At 37.5% G+C, this 26134-nt stretch overlaps 2 protein-coding genes across 4 annotated transcripts; both read left to right on the top strand.

Moving 5' to 3' along the window:
* Positions 1–6893: 6893 nt before the first annotated feature.
* Positions 6894–7403, top strand: LOC122316265 (cinnamoyl-CoA reductase-like SNL6). Its single transcript, XM_043132797.1, has one exon. The coding sequence runs from the start codon at positions 6894–6896 to the stop codon at positions 7401–7403; it is 510 nt and encodes a 169-aa protein (XP_042988731.1).
* A 7076-nt stretch (positions 7404–14479) lies between these two features.
* LOC122315446 (F-box protein SKIP17-like) lies at positions 14480–25759 on the top strand. 3 transcript variants are annotated; one of them, XM_043131334.1, is made up of 13 exons: positions 14488–14912; positions 15433–15608; positions 16277–16489; positions 16573–16683; positions 17437–17522; positions 17605–17726; positions 18335–18399; positions 18515–18587; positions 18664–18726; positions 18828–18892; positions 18975–19049; positions 19178–19450; positions 25179–25759. In XM_043131334.1, the coding sequence occupies exons 1-12, from the start codon at positions 14556–14558 to the stop codon at positions 19392–19394; spliced, it is 1623 nt and encodes a 540-aa protein (XP_042987268.1). In that variant the 5' UTR covers positions 14488–14555; the 3' UTR covers positions 19395–19450; positions 25179–25759. The 3 variants fall into 3 exon arrangements, with proteins under 3 accessions (XP_042987269.1, XP_042987268.1, XP_042987267.1); XM_043131333.1 differs by having other exon boundaries at positions 14490–14912; positions 25176–25759; XM_043131335.1 differs by lacking the exon at positions 25179–25759 and having other exon boundaries at positions 14480–14912; positions 18994–19049; positions 19178–19419.
* The last annotated feature ends 375 nt before the right edge of the window (positions 25760–26134 follow it).

Genomic DNA, 26134 nt, shown 5'->3' with positions numbered 1-26134 from the left:
AAGCTCAGCAAGTGTGAATTCTGGCTGGAGGAAGTCAGATTTCTTGGGCATGTGATTTCCCAAGATGAAGTGGTTGTTGATCCTACTAAGGTGGAAGCCATTTTGTCATGACCGCGTCCGACTACAGTGCGCGAGATCCGGAGTTTCTTGGGACTTGCTGGATATTACCAAAGATTTGTGGAGGGATTTGCTCGCCTATCCGGACCTCTCACAGTTTTGACTCGGAAGAATGCAGATTTTGTTTGGTCAGATAAGTGTGAGAGAAGCTTCCAAGAATTGAAGAACAGGTTGACGACGGCACCAGTGTTAGCGCTTCCAGAATGGCATAAGCCATTTGTAGTCTTCAGCGATGCATCTAAATTCGGTTTGAGTTGTGTCCTTATGCAGGAAGGACGGGTTGTTGCCTATGCATCTCGTCAGCTAAAGGACCATGAGAAGAATTATCCGACGCACGATTTGAAATTGGCTGCGATTGTTTTTGCTCTCAAGATTTGGCGGCACTTTTTGTATGGGGAAGCATGTGAAGTATACACCGATCACAAGAGCCTGAAGTACTTATTTTCCCAGAAAAATCTGAATATGAGGCAGAGGCGATGGCTAGAGCTAATCAGTGACTACCAATGTGAGATCAAGTATTATCCGGGGAAGGCTAATATAATTGCTGATGCTTTGAGCCGAAAATCGCACTTGGAAGATGAAGCCGAGCCATCGGAATTGGATTCTTTGCTTTGTGGGATGAGAAGGCTCCTTATTGAAAGTTCACAGCAAGAAGAGATTCTATCTTCAGTTCTTGACATTCGGGTAACTGATTTTGAGGAATTGAAGACTCTTCAAAGGAAGGATCCGAAGCTGCTGAATATCAGAAAAAGAGTCAGAAAATCTCGAGGGCCGTTGCACTATAGTATGGATAAAGATGGAATACTTCGGTTCCGAGATCGTAGAGTGGTCCCCAAAGATTCAGAATTCAAGGAGCGGATCATGGCAGAAGCTCATGCGACCCCTTACTCAGTTCATCCCAGCAGTACAAAGATGTACCGAGACTTGAAGAAAAATTATTGGTGGGATGGAATGAAGAGGGATATTGCCTTATATGTTGAGAAATGCCACACATGCCGTCAAGTGAAGACCTAGCATCAAAGACCCGCAGGTATGCTCCAACCCCTCCCTATTCCTGAGTGGAAATGGGATGACATCACGATGGACTTTGTAGTGGGTTTGCCGAGAACGCCTAGTGGGAAAATTCTGTTTGGGTGATTGTTGACCGGTTAACGAAGAGTGCTCATTTCTTGCCTGTTAATAACACCGATTCCTTGGGTAAGTTGACACGCTTGTATGTGAAAGAAATAGTGCGGCTGCACGGCATACCAAAGAGTATAGTGTCGGATCGAGACCCAAGGTTCACGTCGCAGTTCTGGAAGAGTTTGCAGGCAACTTTGGGTACTAAGTTGAAGTTCAGTATTGCATATCACCCACAGACAGACGGCCAATCAGAGCGCACCATTCAGACCCTTGAAGACATGTTGTGAGCATGTGTCATGGAATTTCAAGGGAGTTGGGAAAACCATTTGCCGCTCATAGAGTTTGCATATAATAATAGCTTCCATGCGACCATTCAGATAGCTCCCTATGAAGCTCTTTACGGGAGGAAGTGCAGATCTCTCTTGTGTTGGGATGAAGTCGGGGAGAGTAGGATAATTGGACCTGAAATAATTCAAGAGATGCAAAGCCAAGTTCGGATCATCAGGGATAAAATGGCGGCAGCTCAGAGTCGCTAGAAAAGCTACGCTGATACCAGGAGGAGAGAGTTATCTTTTGAAGTAGGTGATTGGGTTTATCTCAAAGTCTCTCCCATGAAAGGTGTTAAGCATTTTAGTAAGAAGAGGAAACTGGATCCGAGGTATGTCGGCCCTTTTCAGATTCTAGAGAATGTAGGGTCCGTCGCTTATAGAGTTGCTTTGCCAGAATATTTTGGGGATATTCATGATGTCTTCCACGTATCATCCCTGAAGAAGAGGTTTGGACAGCAAGAGCCACGCTTCGTCGACCCAGAGGGTATTCAGTTGCAACCGGATCTCACTTATGAAGTTGTTCCGTCACAAATCATGGATTGGAAGGAACAACAGTTGAGGTCCAAGACGATACCTTTGGTTAAGGTGGCTTGGGGAGATCCGTTAGCTCAAGACTTCTCTTGGGAGCGAGTAGCGGACATAAGGGAACAATACCCATACTTGTTTGAGTAATGAAGGTACGTATCTTAATCTTGGTCACAGATGGTTTATGTGATTTTATGTGGCTTGTTTTAAGTTGGTAGTTGAGCTTGCAAATTTCGAGGACGAAATTTGTTTTAAGGGGGGGAGGATGTGATGACCCGCTGTTACGTGTATTTTCACTGAAGTGTTGTTTTTATTTTAATTAATATATTGGTTCATTTATTTTAAATTAATGTATTTTAATTGGTTTTTATTTATTTGATGCGGTGTTTAATTTATTTAGTCATTTTACGGTTTTTAAAATCGTTTTCGACGGATCAGTTTTGGTTTCCGGAGTGAGAACTGGACCTCATTTCTTTTCCCTCATCTTTTCTTTTTCTTTTCTTTTTTTCCTTTTTCTTTTTCCTTTTTCCTTCTTTTTCTTTCTTTTTCTTTCTTTTCTTCTTCTTTCTTCTCCTTTCTCTCCCACGTATGCCGAACAGCTTCTTTTTCTCCTTCCCGTCGCCACCCCTTTGACCGCCCAGTTCTCTGCCGTCCGGCCACCGTTTAGTGCACCACCACCACCATTCTCTTCCCCTTCCACCAGAGATCATCCCCACCAATTTTCAGAGCCATCGGACCAGCCGTTAGCCACCGCGAGCCCCCGGAAGTCATTGCACCTGCTCTATTTTTGCCCCTGTCGCCGACTGCTTTCGCAGCCCAGAACCGCCGCTCGCCGGTGGCGTGGCCTACACCACCCACCCAGTTTTCTTCCCCTCTCACTGGTGAACATCTCCACCAAGTTTCACCTCCATCCGAGCCACCGTTAGCCGCCACGAGCTCCTCCAAGCCATACGTTTTTTCACCGTTTCCGGCGCCGTCGCACCACCTCCGGCCACCATCTCTTCACAGCTTCTTCCCCTACCTCTTGCCAGCCTAAACCACCCATTTCTGGCCTCGATCCGTTACCGGAGCAGCTCCCACAAGCTCAACTCCGTTCAGCCCCTTTTTGGCCTTCGACCGCCATTTCCACCACCACCTACGGCCAAACTTCACTTCCACTAGCTTCATAAACATCCTTAGACCATTCCCTATCAATCCCGAGCCTTGGTTTGTCCTCATTCAAAAGTGGGTATTTTACAACCCACGGCCACAGTGAAATTTCACTGTTACATTGCTTTCCTTCCTTCGTTTGCAACACCGCGTGTTTTCTAAAAATACCATATAGCGCTGTAAGTATTTTCCAAACCCTACTTTTAGATTTAAATATATTTTGCTCATTCGATAATTATTTTTTGTTGGTTGGCTGATTCCGGACTGAGTCCGAGGAGTTCGGGGGTCGGATGGATGGAGGACGGAGTTGCTTGTTTTATTGATTAATGGTTGGTTGATCTTTTTGTGCATTGATATCGCATTTACATCGTTCATGCGCGTGCGTTTTGTTTAAATTGAGAAAATCCTGTTTTATTGGCGTAAGTGGATTTTCGGGTGCGTGTGTATCACGACCCCAAGCCGGGATGGGGTATTATCCCAGTGGAGCTCCTCTGGTCACTCGGGAGCGTAATAACTGAGTGACGTCCCCTGAGTTGTCGCTGGACGACGACGGGAGCAGGGGCTAGAGGATGCTTGGCTACGAACGCGCCGGGCGCGGAACCGGGCATCGCTCTATGCACTGACTCTGTGGCCCTTTGCTGGCGAGGGCTAGAGGATGCTTGGCTACGAACGCGCGGGGCGCGGAACTGGGCATCGCTCGTTTAGGTGTCACATGCGTGGTCGTTACCTGCGTTGTGGCACTGGAGCCAAGGTGTGCGGATGACCCATAGCGGAGGTCATGATGCATACGGATTAATTGGATAATGGTTTGAGATAGATATGGGCCAAATGTGACTTTTGGCGTGATATTTGGAAAGGATATGTTTTTGGGCCAAATGGGATTTTTGGCGTGCGTGGAAAAATATGTTTTTATGGGTTTTGAGATGTGGTTTATGAGACATGTGCATTGGGCATACTTCATGCATATTGTTTGAGTTTTACATGTTTTTATCTAGTGGTGTTTGAATTTTACTTACCTGCGGCGTCATTTTGGTTCCGTAGATTTTGGTGCAGGGTTCGAGGAGGAGGAGGAGGCTGAGCCCGAGGATGCAGCTCCGCCGGAGTTTTGAGTTGAAATTATGCTTTGTAGCTGTTTTTAAAACTATATTTGTGTTATGTAATATTTTATTTATGTATGTTTTAAACAGCTTGTATTATATTAAGAAAAATTCTAGTACTTAGTTATATGACTTTCGTTATCCGCTGCGTTTCCTTTTGCACATTTGTTGCTCTTACACACACTTGGCACTCGTCGATAGGGTGGTGACCCGGGCTGTCATCATCCGGACGTCTCGATTTCCCCGTGTCCGTGCGTGGGGATTTGGGGGCGTCACAACCAACCAAGACCATCAACATTTCCCTATTTAATATCCTTGAAACTCAACAAATTCACGCCCTTTAATGGTCAGACCATGCTAGTCACGTTTTTGCCTGCTAATTGGCCTCTTCAATTGCTTTGATGACATGGACTAAGCATTGATTATTATTTGAGCCCATTTTGGTCTTTTTAGAATCAACCCAATTTTCTTGGATTAGCCCATATAGTGCTTCCTTGAAACGTTTGGCTCTAAGTCTTATAATTGGGCCACTTGGAAATAACAAAGGGTCTTGTACAAATTCAACTCGATTCCCACGTGTATGATCAGCATGTCCAACTCCTTGGTTTGCATCATGAAGTCTATTTCCCATAAAAAGAAATGCATTGGTGACATAATATTTTTGAAAATAACAAAAATAGCCATTACGAAACTTGTCATTTGTTGGGTCATATGAGTATTTCTTTTCACTACATAATGTTGCTATTAAACTTTGTGAAAATGTTATACATCAATTGCAATATTTTGACAAAGTGATGCATTGCCCAATGATACCACAAGTTTTGAACAATTGAGTGTGGCTTAAGACCTAGATAGATGCCGGTTGCCCCGAACCACCCACAAACCAAGGTAGAATGGCTTGTCAAACACCCGGCCGCGGGGAAGGAGAAACCTCTTAATATTGTTATTACTTTTTTTATTTATTGTAAATATTTATATCTTTATTTTATCATAATAATACTCGGATTTGTTTTCAAGTATTTTTCATACTTTTTTAAGTTTTGTAATCTAGTTTTAGCTAATTTTATAGTTTTATTCTTATTTTGTTTCAAAATAATCTCATACTTCTAATTTAATGTTTTTTTTTATTTGATCAATTTCTAAATTAAATATTAAAATTTCGTACTTTAACTTTATTTGTTTTACCAATATTTATTTTTTATGATTAATTTTTTTTTTCATTTTTTATCCTTTCAATTTTTTGAAGTTCTTTTTTCAATATTTTCAACTTTTCTTATAAATGCACACTTTTTAATATATTTATCTTAATTCTTAATATTTATCTTATCTATTTTTTAAACAAATTTTAGATTTTTATAATTTTTTACACATGTGGAGTTCTAATTGGTTACAAATGACAACCTCACCATTAATTAGTTCGATAGAAGGACACAATCCAAGTGGCACGCCCAGCATGTATCGCTGATTCGCTAGACGTGTTCTTAGTGCATTTAGATATTTTTTTATTTCTTTTAAATATTTTGTTATCATTTTTAATTATTTTTAAAATATACAATCATTTTTTAATTATTAAAAGAATTAAAATATTCTAATTGTTATAAACTAACTTGTATTGTATGACCACATTTAGCCGTCACAATTGACCAGGTCTTAGCCGTCAATTAAAATCTTTGTATCCCTATATATATGGGTATATTTCTAGGTTCAATATATCGAATAACAATTCTCTCTCTCTTTGTCTTGGAGGCTCTCTTTTTTCAATCGTTTACAACACGTTATCAGCACGATTACTCTCTGTCTCTCTTTCTCTCCCTCCCTCTTCTCTCTCTCTCGCACTCGGATATCTGACAGTTCCATAGATCGCTGATGCCCTCCATTCACCGGCGTTCGTTAACACAAGCCCAACCATTTAAGCCGAAACCATTTATTAGCTTCGCTCAATCAACGATGTCGGACAAGTGCGGCAACTGTGACCGCGCTGACAAGAGCCAGTGCGTGAAGAAGGGAAACAGCTACGACCTGGTCATCGTGGAGACCGAGAAGAGGTGCTCCCTTTGACGAAATTAATGGCGAAAATTGCCTTGGGAACCAGCCAAGAGGCCACTCCGCCCGACTGCATCAAAGCCCTCATAGTCGAGTTAATTACAACCTTCCTTTTTGTCTATGCCGAATTTGGATCTGCCATGGCCGCTGATAAGCTAGAGGCAAGTTCACAAGCTTGTTTACTGTGGCTATCGCACATGCCCTTGTGGTGTCCATGATGATATCTGCCGGCCACATATCTGGCGGTCATCTTAACCCAGCTGTCATGCTTGGCCTTCTCGAAGGATAATATAGATGAGCCCGGATCAGAACGGATTCGACTCACATTCGCAGGTCTTTCTGGAGAGGTTTTCATACTTGAGTTGGGCAGCACCTCTCTTTCCCAACTTGAAGATTGAGCAGCTAACCACAGCCAATTCCACGCGCGCTCTTTAAACTATAGAAGCTGAGGAATAAAGATATTGATTGAATCTTTCATCAAAATATGGGAATTTTGGGGTCATAAGAGAGCATGAGGATGGAGTTGGAGGAACTCCAGTGGATGTTGGTGGCTTGTGCAGGCCTGCAGAGGAGGAAAGATGAGGAACAATTCAAAGGAGTATGTGTTTCCTCCATGGGTATGGACATCGATGATGCAGACAAGTTGGTCTGTGTCACCAATGGCATCTCTTATTTAGGTCTCGCTATTGTAAACAAGCTTTTGGTTCGTGGCTACTCCATCTGGATTATTGTTGAAAATCAAGAGGACATAAATAAATTGAGGGAGATGGAAAGCTCAGGAGAGATGATGATAGGTAACAATAACCTGTCAGCAGTTATGGCGAAGTTAACTGAGATTGAAAGCTTGACAAAAGCATTCCAGGGGTGTCGTGGCGTCCTTCACACCTCTACATTCACCGACCCTGTTGGACTTTCCGGCTATATAATGAGCCTTCTCTTTAACACGTCATTTTTCTCTCCTCTTTTTCGTTTTTTGGCTTGCCCTTTTAGCCTGACATTTCACAATACAAGGTTCACGTAGACCTACCTACCTATACCAAGTTGTCAAGCAAACAACTTTAATGTCTTGGTCTCTAAACGTCGGCACCTACCTCACACATTACATATGATTTTCTACCTATGATCATGGTCCCTTTGTATAAATGCATAGATGTATACAGAAGGCAAAAGTTGAACCAAAATGGTCCACCTGACTCAACTTACCAACAGCCTTTGGTACCATGGAAACCATTAGTCAAACATGGCATGCCAATCACCGTCAGAAAAAAATTGATGGAAACCATTAGTCAAACATGGCATGCCAACCACAAAAGAGACTTGTTTATCCAAATTGCACGAAGGTTCTGATGATTCTGAAACTAGTGGTCTTCTATTCCAAGTAAGTTTTTCAATATATTATTTGCAATCCATAATGTGAGTATTAAAGATTATATTCCTTATTATTACTTGATAAAATTCTATGTTTATTCATATAGTTTACATCTCAGTTATATATATGGTGAATTAAAATTTTCATAATTTACATTTCAATTATATCTGTGGTCAATTTTTATTCACATAGTTTATATACAAGTTTTATTTATTTTTTATACTTGTTATGAATTATTGATGATATGATTCATTTTGGAATAGAAATGGAGCATCCCTGAAGGATCGCTCTAAACCAATAATTTTATTGAGTATCTCATATTAAGATTCATCTTGGAATCGAAATTGAGCATCCCTGAAGGATCGCTCTAAATTAATAATTTTATTGAGTATCTCATAGTTTAAATGATCGATACATGTACCGAAAGCTCATTATAATTAATACACCTGAAGTTGCATAATTGAAATTGTATAGAGAAAAGTCACTAAAGAATATATGTTTAAATGAATACCTCGAATGTGCTCCTGAAGTAATAATATTGAGTACAAAAGTTCACAATATATTCTAAATTTATATCTGGTCTTCTAGTGGCTAAATAAAATAATGAACTTTTGTTAAGAATCATTAGTCACTCCTAATAGTTCTACATCATTCCCTGAAGTGAATGATATTGGATTTATATAATTTTATTCCCTAAAGTGAAGAGAATGATGCATTTTATTCAAAGAAACTAAGAGATTGGACGTGGTAATGAATATCTTTATAATACTTTTATGATTTCGGGCCAGAAGCTTAAATTAGAAAAACTACCAGCTTTCTCTTTAAAATGATATTATATAAGTATTAAATCAAATATTATGATACATCAAAAGTGATATGATTCAAAATATTTGTATGTTTATCATAATTATCTTGATCATCTAAAATCAGTTCCGATAAGTCGAATAAATTTTTATATGGACGTCCACAAAAGAACCAGAAGATTCTTTTACTATAAAGTTTTCCCACCAGGAGTGGAAAGAAAAATTTTCTAGAAACAAATAAAATAAAATAATTCGACGTTATCTTGATTATCATAGGTGAACTGGAATTTAAGATAATAATTAATTTATAGATGCAATAAGATAAAAAGGTCTCATATTCTAACTGCTAAAATTCCAGCAAAAATTGAAGTCCCCGTAGGACAATTAAGAAATTTAGCAGTCTAATGAACATAAGACATGTCTAAAAGCATATGAGACCTATTGATACAAAAGATAAAGCATCTCGAAAGAGAAAAACACAAATAAAAGAAATTGGTGCTCCTGAAGAGGCCGTACCCACAAAACAAGTAATAAGATCCATCCAAATTTTCTGTACAAAATTCTCCCATATAAACTCATAAAAAGTATAATCCTCCTGAAGAGTGCCTCCTGAAGAGATTTTTCATGAAATGTCTTCCCTTGAAGAGGGACATGTACTTGAAAATAACGAGATCTCGATATATTTCATAAATATTGGAGAAATTCTAGATAGAAATAAAACCGTTGTCGACAACGTATTTTCATATAAGATGGCAATTGACATTACCAGAAGTAATGAAAAAAGTGAATCAAGAACTATCAAAGAATACCGATGTAAAAATATTGGCCTAATTTGAAAGAAATAATTCCTGCAGAATTGATAACAATAGTAAAATATGATGCATATGGATTCGTAATCCAAACACCTAAAGAGGTGATGCTTGTTGAATATCAGTGAGTATTCATATAAAGGAAATGAAAATGTGATGTATAAATCACGAGTTGGTTTCTTGTAGAAACAATATTGATATACTTTTAAAGTGGTTAAAATTATATTGAGATTTTTATTAGCTTGAAAGTTACCAAGAGTTTGGATATGCATGATTAACTGTATATTTATATGGATTATTGGATCATGACATATATATGAAAATCCCTGAAACTTCTAATCTAAATACATCCAGAAATATGTATTCTATTAAGTTTCAAAAATTCTTATATGATCTAAAACAATCCAAGCTCACGTGGAACAAGCTATTTTCATATATTTTCAGTATCCATTGTAGTTTATATAGATGATTTAAATGTCATTTAGGTTTCAGAAGAGCTCATGAAAACTACACGTATTTGAAATATAAATCTGAAACCCTTGCAGTTTCAAGAGAGAGATGAATGAAATTATTAGTTATGAAATACCATCTCTTAAATACAATTAGTATTTCAGATTCATATTACGATTTTATAAGAAGTGTACATTATTAAAGGAGAAATAAAATAGAGCACACAGAACATCTACCAGAAGATAGAAACACAATATTTGTGAAATATTAGTTTTATTATCTCAAAACAAAATTGTAAAAATTTGAGGTTCTTCACCTCATTCTTTAAATGATTTTGTTTTTCAAAAGTCTGCATGACATCCCTATCTAAAAGAATAGGCAATCGAAAAGAAGATTTAAATAAGGATTTTAAATTCCTATTCTCTTACTTTATTGCTCATATCTTCATGTTGAACTCCATAAGAAGTCGCTGAAGGATAGAAATATTCTCGTTGAGTTTGTCAACCATACAAGTTTTGGATTATAGTCGCTAAGAAAATGCGACAATGCTTGATAAGTATCGGGTACCGAGACTCACAAGCTCATAAATAATTTCATTATCTGACTTATTAGTCAGATTATTATTATATTGCATTATATTACCTACAGAAGAAGCAAAAATAATTGGTAAACGAGGTGCAGGATACCTTATATATTGGTCATGAGAAGATTGCTGAACTATTGCAGAGTAAGAATGCAGAAAGAGATTGCAGAGTAAGAATGCAGAAAGAGATTGCAGAGTAAGAATGCAAACTAATTACAGAAAAGTGAAGAATATGAGATGCAAATGAAGATGAGCTGAATATTTCTTTTATAGAGAAAATTATGACAAAGCATCTCTATTGCTTCACAGCATCTCTCGTGAAGCACCTCTATACAATAAACAAGAGATGTAGCATCATAGCTCTGTGGCGCCTCACAGTTACAGAAGAGCTGTAAAAGCCTGCGGTGCTTGTCTGGTCTAAAAAGATAGCCACCATTTTTTTGTTGAAAAAGGAGGTTAGCTACTTAATTTTGATGACTTCTCCACTAACTATGTTATTTACAAGAACTCCAGAAGAGCACAACTCCAGAAGAGTAGTGAATTTAATGTTAAAATGATCCTGAGTCAATATGGTAAATTTGTTTACCAAAACATTATCAACTTTATTATTTAAAGAGTTGATACATAATATTGAGATGCATCAATGCAAAGACCTTTCACTATAAAGTCTTGAAGCACTTTTATATAGACAAAACTCATCCCTTAAATATTTCAATGGTTGCTCGATTATTTGATGAGCAGAAAGATTCATTTCGTCATTGTGAAGACGATGAAGAAATTCTTAGTCTTGAAATAACTTATCTCAGTGCAATTGAAGCCCTAAATATGTGATTATTTTATCAACATAGATCAAGTCCATAATTAGTTAGATATACGGATGCAGATTATCTTTCAGATCCACATAAGGAGATCATATCAATTCATGAGAAGAAATGCAAAATTGATGTCAAGCAGATACGATCAAGTAATAATTTGGCAAATTTATTCACTAAAGCATTACCAACTGCAACATTTAAGAAGATTATGCAGAACATTGGAATGCGAAAACTTGAAGACCTATTATCATGCACCTTTCAGGGAGAGTAATGTCTTGAAGACTTGTGCTGATTGTATTCTTTTTCCTTCGCTAAGGTTTTATCCCACTAGGTTTTCGTTTGCAAGGTTTTAATGAGGCAATTATAAAGTAATTGGCGGTATACATGAATATTGTATTCTTTTTCTTTCACTATTGATTTTTTCCCACAGGATTTTTCCTTAGCAAAGTTTTAATAAGGCATATTCTTTAAATATGGTCATCCAAAAAGAGAGTGGTATAAACCAACTTGTATTGTATGACCACATTTATCTGTCATAATTGACCAAGTCTTAACCGTTAATTAAGACCTTTGTACTCTTATATATATGGGTATATTTCTAAGTTTAATATATCGAATAATAATTTTCTCTCTTTGTCTTGGAAACTCTCTCTTTTCAATAATTTACAACACTAACGATAGTTTTAAAGAAGTCAAGTACAATTACAAATATTGTCAAATCCAGAAAAAAAAATCTTAAAAAAAATAAAAGCAAAGGAATAATTTGCCAACGGGTTTTAGAGTGAGTAATTATTATTTTTAATACATAACTAATCATATTAATAAATTATGTAAAATAATACGTAAAAATGACTATATATAATAATTTTTCTAATTAATTTACATAAGGCGACAAACTCCGACACTAATTTTGATTTTGAAGACTTGATAAAGCAGGCGATGCACTAGCCAATGATTTATTTCATGACGGGTATATTTTCTTAGGCACGCACTTTATTTATTATTTTAAATTCTTGACAGCTCATTGTATGAGCATACTGTAGATCAATTGCAAGGTACGTAGAGGGCTTATGAGATATTTTGGAAGTGGCAAGCTTGGTGTATTTGTAAAGAGTTTTTCTCCGCATGAGCAAGTGTATATTAGTAAATTATTTATAATGAAATTCATTATAATTTTTAAAAAGTCAAACCATCAATCATTTTTAGGTTTTAGCATATTTTATATGAAAAATTTCCACATTATGTTGGGTGCGTAAAAAGTAAGAATTTTAAATAATAATTTTTTTATTTGTAAAAGATTAATTTTAACTCTAAAAAGAGATATCAATAAAGTGATTGAAGCATGTCATGCTTGCCAACTTGAAAAATTGTAGAAACAAAATGTGGATTGTGCACTCCTTTGGTGTCCTTCATGTCTTTTGGGAAGGTCTTAGTATGGATTTCATAGTCAATGACGCAATACTTTATAAGGACATGATTCCATTTTTGTTTTTTGTGGTTGAAAGATTCTCTAAAATTGCACATTCTTTTGACTGTTCACGTGCTCCATCAACCTTATATTTTTGACAAGAGATAGTGGGAGTGAATGGATGGATTACAACAATGATTTTCTTTTGCTTTTATAGAGATGCACTTGTGGTAAAATGTGAGTGTTATTTGAGAAGTGATTCAATATTTGAAGTAGTTTTCTTTGCCAAAGAACTTCCATGTAAAAAGTATTCATATTTAATGCTAGGCCTGCAACTCGAACTGATTAAGCTGGGTTTGTATCCGACCCGACCCGAAACATCCATATTAAACTAACAACCTAATCCAAACCGACCCGCCAAAACAAAATCGGGTCGAACCCATATGACCCGCCTAATATTATTATTGAAAAAAAAAAAAAAACTGAAAATGCTGAACTCATCTTCTTCATTAGATCCAACCAGTGCTGCATCGAGTCAACCCACTCCCAAATCAATCGAGTCTTGACCCACATCCTCTAGTCTAACCACTGTTGCTTCACCATGGTCTAGACCATCGATGCTCCTGTCTCGACCATCTGGTCCTTCGTCCCACGTCATCAACGACGATGGTGAAGAAAGAACGAGGTGCAGGAGATGAATAGAAACAAAAACAAGATATAGGGAATGAGCAAGAAATGAACGAGGTGCAAGACAGCATCATAGTAAGAACCAAACCTCATATAACTCACTCGTTCTGGAAGATAAAAGAGAATCCAAACAAATAGGGAAGAATAGAGGAATTTTTTTTTATTAGTAGAACAGAGGAAAATAGAACAAAAAAATTTTACCTTGGCTGTTTTGAGGCGATTGTATACTGAATATTTTCCTCTAATCTCCTTTAGGAGCCCTCCCTTTGTAGAAAACATGCTCTTGAGCTCGTCAGGCAAAACAGGAGAGTAGGTTGGATTTGCCAACCACATGTTGGGGCTTTTCTTCTTTGAAGGTTTGAGAAAGGGAAGTGACATCTGACATTTGGATTGACACGAGGAGGTTGGATAGCAGGAGAACGACGATTAAGCTAGGGTTTTGAGGAGAACAGTTCGATTCAAAAAGTTTTTGGTTTCTTCAGTTTTGACCGAATATAGGTGTAGTCAATCCGTTATCTAACTTGATCCAATGAACCCGACAAAAATCGAATGGACCATTTTCAGATCATGCGAACGGATCGCCCAGGGCTTTTTTGGCAAAGGCCTATTTAATGCTACCCTCTCCCAAATATTTTTGGTGCATTTACATTAAGATCTTGCCATCTTCAAGTTGGGAAAAAGCTCTAAAGAGCACAAAAGTTTTATGGGGAAATAGCTTGCACATCAATTTTGCTGGGCACTTCACGACCAACATAGCAAAAAAACGTTTTTACTCCCACCCTTGCAATTTTGATCAACTTCACGACCAACATAGCAAAAAAACATTTTTACTCCCACCCTTGCAATTTTGCCCGTTGATCGAATCACATTGAGTAGCACAAATGTGATCAGGCGAGGAAAATGATATTATTACTATTAAATTACAATTTATCTACTACTCTTTTTGTATTTAATTTTTTTTAATTTTTTATTTTATATAATGATTAAGAAAGTTAGTATTAATAAAATTATATATTTTTTTAAATTTTTTTTAATGATTAAAAATGTTAAAAAATATTTAAAAAAAAAAAAAATTTGAAATGCATTTAAGTGGTAGATGAGTGGTAACTCTGTCACTACCCATCGGGCGACTCATCTTCCGAACCCGCAATCCCCACGTACACGTACACGTGGCAGTCAATTCCTTTCCGTACCTCAAAGCCAGAGTAGGATCTCTCTCAATCTGTGTGTCTGATATCCTCCACCCGCTATGGATGCCCTCCCAGACACCCAAACCTCCATGGCCAAGCGCCCCTGCCCTTGCCCCTACCAAATCCCTTTGCTCCAATCAACACCGCCTCCCCACCACATGGACCTCCTTCTCGAATCTTTCCTTGCCCTATCCGACTCCCCATCTTCCTCTTCCTCTTCCTCTTTCTCCATCGACCTCTCCTTCGATCGGCTTCTCGAGTCCCGGGCCTCCAGCGACGCGGATCAGAAACTTCTCATCGACCGTGCCCTCCAGTTGGGCTCCGACCTCCTCGAGGCCGCCAAGCGCTCCGCTCGAAAGCATGCCTCCAAGCACAACTCCCTTGCCTGGGCCCTCCCTCCCGACCTCACCATCAAGGTATGTCCTCTTAATCCCTCGCGATATTTCTTTAAAATTCTGTCAGTTTCGTGGTTGGATTTAGCGTTGTTGCATATTGCCTAAAGTACAGTTTATCTCGGTTCTGCGAAACGGGTGTTTTAAATGATGGTGGTTCTAGCTAATCGGGGATCTGGATGTAACCCTTTCTTATTTTTTTAATTTTTAGTTTATATGTTGGCTAAATTCTTTGGATGGATATGTTGCTTTTGATAAACTGTACAAATGTGGATTTTGGATGGAATTCGTGATGATAATGGTTAATGTAGGTACTTTTGATGTGCCTTTAGTGATCGATTAACCAGCAGCTGTCCCATATGCATTTGCTTTTTTATTCAATTCCGTTGCTAGTCAGTATTGGAATTGTTCATTATGTGTGTGATACGCTTCATTTAGGTGATGGTAATAGTCTTTCATTGTTAATTGAAAATTGTGAAAAGTATGTCTCATACCTTTACCAAAGGACATGCACCATCTGAAGGAATGTTACATGGTGATGTAGGTCTTTTCCATGCTTGATACACAAAGCCTATGCTATGCAGCAGCTACTTGTTCGTTGTTCAACAAGTGTGCCAGGGATCCTTCATGCTACGCTGACATTGACTTGACAACAGTTGTCCCAAAGGTTAACAATGCAGTTGTGTCCACAATGATTCACCGAGCTGCAAAATCTCTCCGGTTAGAAATTTGCTGCGAAGGACTATTTTTTATATTTTTGCATATTTATTTTCCGCTGATGTAAATGTTTTTCTCATCTAGTATGTTCCCCTCTTTTTTGGGTTTTAATTGTCGTGTCAAATTATCTAACAAGTACTTAGGTATTTTTGGGACGTGGCTAAAGCGTGGTAAACTGATTTCTTTTTGTGTCACCAATTTTTTTTTTTTTTTGATAAGTTGTCACCGATTAATTATTTAAGCCATGCTTAAGTTTCTCACATATATAAACTGAAGTAAGCTGTACAATACTTCAGCTAACATGAGGGTAAACCATTTGCAGTTTGCTTGCAGATGGATTGGGTTACTTGGTTAATCTGCCTTATTGCATGGCTGCCCGTATATCTACCCCCAGTCCCTTCATCATCTAACAGAAAATGGGAAACCCATAATTGCAATATCTTTTGACTTATACTTCTGCCTTGCTTTTAGGTTCTGCCATGTTTGAAATTAGGTTCTGTTTGTTGATACCCATAGAGGGTTATAGAAAGTTCTATGTGCTAGCAACTGACTATGAAAGCTTTTGATCAATAAGCTGTTCATCTCCCTGTATGCTTTATTAATTCATTGTGATGTGGTAGTATCTTTTATGTAATTACGAGTTTTTTCATAGTCTCTTTTAAATTATTCAGGTCTCTTAAGCTTGGCATAGTTCCAGGCCCAACAGTGACACCTGGATCCTGTCAGACACCTGGATCCTGTCAGCCATTGGTTTATACCATAAAAAACTCTGTGGATGTGTCTAACTTTTCATGGAATGATAAAAGATCAAGACAAGGGAGGGAGTCTTCAATTCTTACTAGATCCTGTTTGAGCCCATTAGTTGGTGATAATGCAGCTGCAGGGTACTGCTGAATTATTACACTTGAAAATTTGGTGTTTATGGGTGTTTTCTTTTGTTCTTAACGTTTTCTTTTCATATTGAAAGGACTCTTTTGAGAGTGTTGCATCTTTACAATATTGAAAGAATGGATAACACTTCACTTTGTGGGGCATTGTCGGCTTGTCCATCTCTCCTTGATCTGGAAATTGTTGGCCTGTAAGTTTTTTTTTTTTTTTTTTGAGCTAACACGTGTTTTTTTTATTCGTGCTGGTTTAAGCTCTTGTTCTGAATTTCGTTGGCTTGTAGATTTCTCTAAACCAACTTTTTCTTCTCCACATTCCTCTTGTTTATAACAAACTATAAAGAAAATGCTTGAGCATCAGTTTCTGGTAACTAGTATGAGTTAGTATGAATCCCATGTTGTTAGAATGTAGTGAGATGCATATGAGCATGTATGCAGTTAGCCTTGTATTTATAAATAAGTTGGTTGCATTGGATGCTGAATATATACATTTTTGTGTAATTTCATCTGCATTTTGTTCTATCTTGGACTACAGTCTGTTGGTTTTTGTACTGGCTTGCTTTTGATGGTGTTCATTCTGATATTTGGTACATATATGGGTCAATCGATTTCTTTATCACTTTTTTTATTTATTTTAACTGGGAGTCCAACACAGTTTTGCAAAGTAGCATCAATGCTTGGCCTGCCTATTACTTCTCCAAAAATTTATACTCATTTGTTTTAGTTTTTTATTACTTACCAATAGGAATTCCTCTCTTCAAATCTCAGTTAAAGAATACAAGTTTATATTAGATTCTCTGAAGAAATGTTTCTTTTATGAGTTGGTGATCATAACAATTGCTATGAGTCCAATCTCTTGTCCTGTACAAACCACACATTCATTTTCTTATTGTTTTTAATAAACTTTTTTTCTTCGCTTGTAATGGTTTTCCTTTTGAATTGACTAGTCATGTTGAATTGAGGCAAACATTGATGTCAGTGAGTGCAAACTGCCACTTAATGGAGCGGCTGTTCTTTGAGTCTTCAAAAATAGGTGTACTGTCCCCTTCATCAGCATGTCCTACTATCATGCTATAAAAGGTTGTTCTGATTATCATGTGTTTTCTGAACTTCAGGCAGGGATGACAGTTTAAAATCGGCAACCTGCATTGATCTTGTAAGCAATTGTCCGCATGTATCTTCATTGGCGCTTAGAGGGTTTAAGCTCCATGATTATAAAGTTCGCATACTTGTTAAGGTATATTCTTTGGCAATTTGAGAATTAAAGACATGTGGAAACTGTTTGATATGTCGATTTCACAGGGAAATTTTTATTTATAATAAAAAATCTGTTTCGCAAATGTCCTTGCAAAGCAGGACTTAATTTTTGTGATTGGTAAAAGAAGATTTTATCAACTCAAGTAAATGGGCAAAGCCCAAGTACACAAAATGTATACATAGAGCAAAGCGGGTGTGTTTGGTTGTTGAAATCAACTCAACTCATCTGAAATCAATCATTGATGGGACCCCCTACTTTTTGAACTTCCCATAAAAAATTTAAATCCATTTCAATATACTTCAATATTCAAATACATATCTTAACCTATTTACATCTCAATGGAACCCACAAAACTCTACTATTCACAAATCAAATCAGATCATCTAAGATTACCTCAGCATCGAAATGCAGCCTTAATTTAATGTCATAAGTCATGTAAAGGCCTTATTATTGTGTCGTACTGTATTAGAAGCAAGTTGTTACTATAGCTATAGTAGTCTTGCATATAAGCAAGTCGTGCTGTAAATGTCTCATGTTTAATGTTTACTGCATAGTTTCCATTGGTTGGATGTTTACTTTATGTGCAGGGATTTTGGAAGCTAAGATATGTTGATTTTTCAACATCGTACTCAATCACTGGAGCATTTTTATGGTTGGTTTGTCGTATCTGGACCAGATATTTTGAGAAGCATTCTCAATTTCCTCTATTTGAAGTATCTTTTTTTACATGCTCTATCTCATTTGATAAGCCAATTTGTAATACTTAGGAACCTTGGGAGCAGTGTGGGTGGGAATTTACTTGAGGTCTTGATTTTACGGGACTGCATGCATCTCAAAGAGGCACTATAATCTCTCCCTCTTCTCTCTTTCCCTCCCTCTCCTCCCCCCCTCCCTAACATTAAATTGTTGTGTGCAGGTAGAAGTTGCTCGTATTTTAACAGCAGTTCTTGCAGGGGATTTTAAGAGCCTCAGACATCTTGTGAGTGGAATCAAAATTGATAATAACCTTTCTATGTCAATGGGATTTTGAAATTATGGCTTGATGTTCTCTCTTCTGATTTTGAGTACTGCCTCATATAGGACATATCCAATAAGGAAGGTTTAGCTTCTGAGGGTGACTGGTATGAAAGATGCTACAAGTCTAGGTAATGGTCTCTCCCTTCTGGAATTCCTATGTTCGGACTATGTTGCTTTATTTATAAATTAATGTTGTTTTATATTCTGTAGTGTCATTCCTATAAAGCAGGTTTTGGCAGAAAGGCCTGATATGTGTTTTCTGGCTGAGTTTCCAACTGAAGGAAGGTTGGTTTAGTCTTCTTAATTATAGTTGCTGAAATGGAAATTTTTCCTTTTTCTTTTCTGGAACCATAACAGTGTTTTTTCTTTTTTTTTTGGAATCATAACAGTATGGCCTTTTTGGATTGTTGCAGTTACATTGGAACTGATCAAATGCTTGACAGTGGGCAAGATAGTGAAATCAGTTTGCCATCACAGTTCAGCAGTCATACATCAGATGCTTCTATTTTTATGAGTTCAGCTGAGAGCAGCTACAACAGTGATCAGGGTAGTGGCAATGAGGATGGTCGTGAAGCCGGTTATGTTATTTATGAAGAAAGCTCTGATGAGGTGGACTTTCTGATGCTGTAGGAGAGATACTCATTGTATGGCAGGGGATAGATATTTGTTGACAGTAAATGGATTGGGTAATGATCCCTCACTCTTTTTCCTGCCTTATCATGAAAAATATGCTCTAGTCATCTAAGAGGTTGGGATTGGTGTTTAGTACTACTTGCAAGTTTGTAACTCTGTTAGCTACCTAGGTTATTGATTGGATTAGAATCACATTTTAAATAGTGTCAAGATTGGTTTGAATGCCTCTTTCTATTGGTTTCCTTCATTTATATAATAGAAGAGTTAAAACAAAGGGACGAGTTTTTAGCGTGATTTCAGTGCCTAATTGCTCCTGGTTTTCCTGTACACATTAAGTATCTACACGTTAAGTCTATTTATAGCCAACGTATTTATCTGCTATACAATCTAGATAAAGAGGGACATCCCCCCTCAAATTGATGCTAGTGGATCAAGAAACATCAATTTGTCAACCAAGAATTGATGTCGGTGCCGAGAAAGAGCTTTAGTAAATATGTCTGCAGTTTTATATTCAATGGAAATGTGAGGGAGTGTAATCACATGTTTGTCAAAGGATTCACGTATGGAATGACAATCGACTTCAATATGTTTCATACGCTTATGAAAGACAGGATTAGCGGCAATCTGAATAGCACTGGTATTATCAGCATGAAGAGGAGTGGGATGTAGCTAAGAAAAACCAAGTTCACCCAATAACCCACGAAGTTATGTGATCTCAGAACATGCGGAAGATAGCACGATACTCAGACTCAGTAGAGGATTTGGAAACTCTGTCTTGCTTCTTACTTTAGCAAGAAATGAGTGCATTGCCTAAGAACATGCACTAGCCAGTAATAGAGCGATGAGTATCCGCATATTCGGACCAATCAGCATCACTATACCCCACCAATTGTAAGGAATATTCTTTAGGAAAGATCAACCCGCATGTAGAGGTGCCCTTCAGATATTGGATAATACTACAGACAACGGCTAAATGAAGATGTCGAGGAGCTTGCATAAATTGACTGACTTGCTGCACAACAAAAGAAATGTCAGGACGAGTAATCAACAAGTAGTTCAAACTCCCAACAAGTCGCCGATACAAGGATGGACCTGATAGAAGTTCCCCTTCTTCCTGACGACGCTTAAGATTTACCTCCAATGGAGTAAAAACAGAGTAACCCAATTGGAGACTACCAATGAAATAACATCCTGCGTGCATTTGTGTTGGTGTAACAACATATTAGTTGGAGTAAGATGCACCTCAAGGCCAAGAAAGTACTGCACGAGACCAAGATCTTTCATGTGAAAAGAGGCCTTGAGATGCTGTTGTAATTGCTTAATTAACTTAGTATCGGAGCCAGTAATCACAGTGTCATTGACATATATGAGAAGCAATACGATTCCTGCAGAAGTCTTGCAAAGAAAAAGAAAGGAATCAAATTGACTCTGAGTAAAATGAAAAGCAAGCAAGTTAGAGAGAAATTTGTCAAACCATGCACGCGGAGCCTGTTTCAGTCTATATAAGGGTAGCTGGGAGGTGGGGACATATAGATTTCTTCTTCCAAATCCCCATGTAGAAAAGCATTATTCACATCCATCTGCAGGAGAGATCACTCTTGTGACGCAGTAAGTGCCAAGATAGTCTGCACAGTAATCATTTTGCCAATAGGTGCAAATATCTCTTCATAAATATCTTTTCATAATCAATACTGTATTCCTGTCGGTTTCCAAGAACCACGAGACGGGCCTTATGTTTGTCTAGTGAGTCATCAGCTTGAAACTTGACTGAGGACACCCATTTACAACTAATAGGTTTGACATTAGAGGGACAAATTACAAGTTCCCAAGTGTGATTGTCTTGAAGAGCTTGGATTTCTCTTGCATGGCATGCTGCCAATACGCTTGGGTGGATGACTGGGTATAAGAGTGAGGAACAAAAATAGTGTCGAGAGTGGCAGTAAGCAAGATGTGAGGAAAACCATACCTATATGGTGGATGTGTAACCCGGTGGAGTGCCGAGGTATAGGAACCGCAGAATCAAATGATGAATCAGTGTCTGGAAGAGTTGTTGAAGAAGGGGGAAGATGTTGATGATACACCATACCTAGTTGAAATTGCTTAATAGAAGAAGACGCATCATCAAAAGTAGGAAGAAGAGCGATAGGAGGATCAGAAATAACTTGAAACTAAAAGAAATATTGATTTTCGAAGAAAATCACATTTCGTGAGATTTTGGATTTATTTGCATGAGCATCGTAACAAACAAATCCTTTCTGAGTAGGAATATATCACATAAAGGCACATGTGGCATACTGTGCAGCAAGCTTGTGACACTTAGCAGGTGGCAGATGAACAAAACAAACATACCCAAAGTATGAAAGGATTGATACTCAGGAGATATGCCAAATAATCGAAAATAGGGATAATCATAATCTAGAATGGCCATAAGCAAACGATTGATCAAATAGACAGCAGTAGATAAAGATTCTACCTAGAACTTAGAAAGTACAAAAGAATCAATCAACAAAGTACGGATGACATCTAAGAGATGATGATTCTTATGCTCAACGAATCCATTTTGTTGAGCAGTATAAGGACAACAAAGTAGGGAGATGATCCTCTTTTGCTTAAGAAAATTTTGAAAAGAATGAGACATATACTCTCCCCTGATTCGGAGCGTAAAGTTTTGATACAAGTACTGAATTGTGTCTCAACAAGCGCAACAAATTTTTGAAAGACAGAAAACATGTCATCTTTAGAACGGAGAAAATATATCCAGGTGAATCAACTATAATCATCGATAAACGTCACAAAATAACGATATTGACCATGAGAAATAACAGGACTCATCCCAAACGTCAGTATGCACAATCTCAAAATAGTTAGAGGCACGACTATCATGTGCAGGAAACGGTAAAGTTTTAGTTTTACCAAGATGACAAGTAGCACAATCAAAAGATACAGGAGAAGAAGAAAATGAATCTTTATTGCCCAAAAAACCATGTTTCATAAGATGAGTCAAGACAACAGAATTGGGATGACCAAATTTCTTATGCCAAATTTCATTAGTATTGGCAGTAGCTGTACAAGCAAGAGAAACAACATTAGGAATAGAAAATTGTAAGGGAAATAAATGTCCTACTTTAGATCCCTTCGCAATCATTGTCCCCGACACCTGATCCTGCACAAGACAACTATCACGAGAAAAGTGAATATCATAATTCTTATCTACTAATTGTCCAACAGAAATCAAATTGTTAGACAATTCAGGAGAGACAAAAACATTGTGAAATGAATAGCCCAAATTACCAATAGCAGTAATAGGAAGAGTACTGCCATCAGTAATCTGAATATTTTTCGTGCTTTTATACTTACAAACACCATGGAGACCTGTCATATTACTAGTTATATGATTAGAAATGATCGAATCAACAATCCAAGAAGTTGAGTTAGTACCCGTATCTTGCAAGCCTAAGGCCGTAAAAGCAAACACAATCATCTGTTGGACTATTGCTGGTATGAGAACAGATGAATCGGAGCTTATAGTAGGCGGTACAGAAGAAGAAGAAGAGGACTGGATATTAGCCTGAAAAGCTTGGGATTGGCAATTCTGAGGCCGTACTCAACAGTCTTGATGATATGACCCTCTATCTTGCAGTAGTTACAAACTTTCTTATGACAGTTGCGAGCAATATAACCAAATTCCTTGCAACTGAAACATTGTAACTTGTTCATCCCTCTCTCTTATGCTGCATAGGCTACGTTCACCGTCTTAGAAAAGACCTTCTCAGAAGTCATACCCATCTGAGTGGATAACCGCTGTTTTTCACGCAATAGATCTTCGAAACAAATATCTAAAGAAAGAACTAGATTACGGTTCAATAAACTAGCTTGAACGGGCTCAAATTTGGGTCCAAGCTTCATTAAAAACTGATCGTGTTGACTCTCAGCATGAACTGCTTGAAGAGCCGCGAGTGCTGTAGGGGGAACCTTAGCATGAACAATGGCAGAATATTCGCTCCAAGGATTAATAAAACCAGAATAAAATTGTACGATAGGTAAATTTCCTTGACTATAATTATTAATTTCCAACTCTAATTGAAACTTCTGAGCACTATGATCTTGGTTGTAAATACGGTGAAGATAATCCCACATAACCTTAGCTGTAGTAAAACAGCGAAAATTGGTCACAATGTGAGACTCAATCGTCCCCAATAGCCAAGAGATCACCTTGGCATTTTTGACCTCCCATTGAGCAAATTCTTTTTCATCAATGGGAACCTTAGCAGAATCATATTGATAATTCTTTTCTTTTCAAAAATATCTTAAATTTAAATTCCCACGTAGGAAAATTCTTTCCAGTAAAGTGAACAATAGTATTCTCAATAGACATGATGAAAACCACGAAAATCAAATAGGTAGTAAATCCAACCCAAAAATAGATCCAAGTTAATAATAGAAGGCCCAAAAAAGAACTCAAACAGAATCAAATGGCCCACTTGCAATTAAATGATCTAGACACAAAATGACCCACAACAAAAATGAGAATGAAGTCTCAGGCTCATGGCAAAAGAATGACCCATGGCAAAAAAGGCAGATACCTGGACTTGGGAGACCCGACTGCAATTGAGAGCACCGAGAGAGAGACCCAACAGCCACTCGGAAGATGCCGACAGTCACAGAAGATGCCAACAGCCCTTATCCACTCACAGACGACGCCGACAATCCCTCAGCCACCCACAGAAAAGTTGGAAACTGAAGGTGCCAACAGAAACTGAGATCCCGCAACTGAAACCTACAAAGAGAATCCACAAAAATGGAAAACTCATGAAGAAAAGCACCATAGAAGGTGCTGATAATCACTCAGCCACCCATAAAAAATTTCGATAGCCACACACTCCTTCACAGAAACTGCCGACAGACACCCAACAAGCCACACGCACGCTTACAGCCACCAGAAATGACAAACCCACACGCTGGAACAGCGTTGATAACAACCCAGAAGTGATCGACCACCACTCAGCCACCACAAGAGAAAGAGTACCCCTCAACAGAGAGGGACGACGCCCACGAAAAATGAAAAAAATAACTTTCTCCCAAGAACAGCAATGTAAATTGCACTCAGTGATTAAGACCAAACGACGGAATTAGAATAGGGCTATGATACCATGTCAAGATTGGTTTGAATGCTTCTTTCTATTGGTTTCCTTCATTTATATAATAGAAGAGAGTTACAACAAAGGGACGAGTTTTAAGCATGATTTCAGCACCTGATTGCTGCTGGTTTTACTGTACACATTAAGTATCTATACGTTAAGTCTATTTGCAGCCAACCTATTTCTCTGCTATACAATCTAGTTATAGAAAGACCTAAAATTATCTGTGTAACAAATAGGACCTTCTAGTTTCCCATGCTCAATGTACAACAGATGTAACCTGGAAAAGAAATGTACTGTAGATGTAATTTAGGAAATGAAATGCTTATTGAGGATTATTAAAGATATATTTTTTTTAATTAAAAGTGCCATGTCTGACATGTAATACATTGGAGTGTGTTGCAGCACAATTTTTGTACGTTGGTCACCAGTCAGGAGTTGCTTAAAACCATTGTATTCCATTTTAAGTAGCCAGATGATAATTGTCACCGTCCCATTGTGCAGGATATGTATGATTTAATTACATACGATATGGTTTGATAAATTAAACTGCAGCTATTTCTTGTTTGTATGTATGTACATTACTACATAGCGTCTATAAAATGTTAACAGTACTTATATGAGCTTGTGCTTTCTCTAGCAGTGTGCTCTGTATTTCAATAACTTGAGGGAGGCTTTTACGGAATGCAAGCTGAGGTGACACTGACAAACTAACCATTGGATGGGGCGGTGTTGTGTGTGGGGTGATGTGGGTTCTGTGGAAGTGTTTTGTAGATTGTAGATTCTATTTGAAAATGAATTGAAGCTTTGCTAGAAAGGACTCTTTTTTCAGATTCAGAATAATTTCAGGATAAGCCGGTGAAGAATTTAAGCATCCCCATCCATGAAGCTATATCTGGATATTGTCATTGTTCTAACTGATGGAGTGCGACTACCCATTAAGATCTTATTGTAAGATGTGGAATATTTTGAGCAGAATTATGATTCTTGTTGTAACACTGTAATGCAATGATCCTGCCTGAGTTTTCTGAATTAAGATGAAAAACTGCATGGTCTCCTTGAAAAGTGAGGAACAGGATATGAAGAAGAAATATGAGTGCTACGTACTTTTAGCTTTAATAATGTAGTCCAGTTTCATATGATCGGCATTTATGGATTGGAAGTTAATTTACAATGCACGATGTCTACCATTTTATTGTATTTAAAGTTGATGATTCGCATTAAGCTCTTCATGTACAATTTCAAGCATATCTCCTCAAGTTTAAACGATGTTAGGATCGCTTATTAAACTCATGTAATTATTATCATTATCGTTATTATTATTATTATTATTTAATTTTTTAAAGAAAACATACTTAATATTTAAACTATAGGAGAGAATCATATTTGTAATGAAATATATATATATATATATATATATATCAATATATGTCCTTTAAATGCTTATGAATAAAAGTTTAGATCGGTTGCACTTAAATATTGAGATAATTTCAAATGATCTGAATTTATCTGTAAATGGTAATATTTTGTCGGTCCTATTGAGATGTTTTTGAATAGAAATATGTTGATATATATGTTTAAATGTATGAAGTAGGTTGA

This window comes from Carya illinoinensis, chromosome 7, assembly GCF_018687715.1.
Source record: "Carya illinoinensis cultivar Pawnee chromosome 7, C.illinoinensisPawnee_v1, whole genome shotgun sequence".
Lineage (NCBI taxonomy): Eukaryota > Viridiplantae > Streptophyta > Magnoliopsida > Fagales > Juglandaceae > Carya > Carya illinoinensis.
This window is presented reverse-complemented; position numbering and strand designations above follow the sequence as displayed.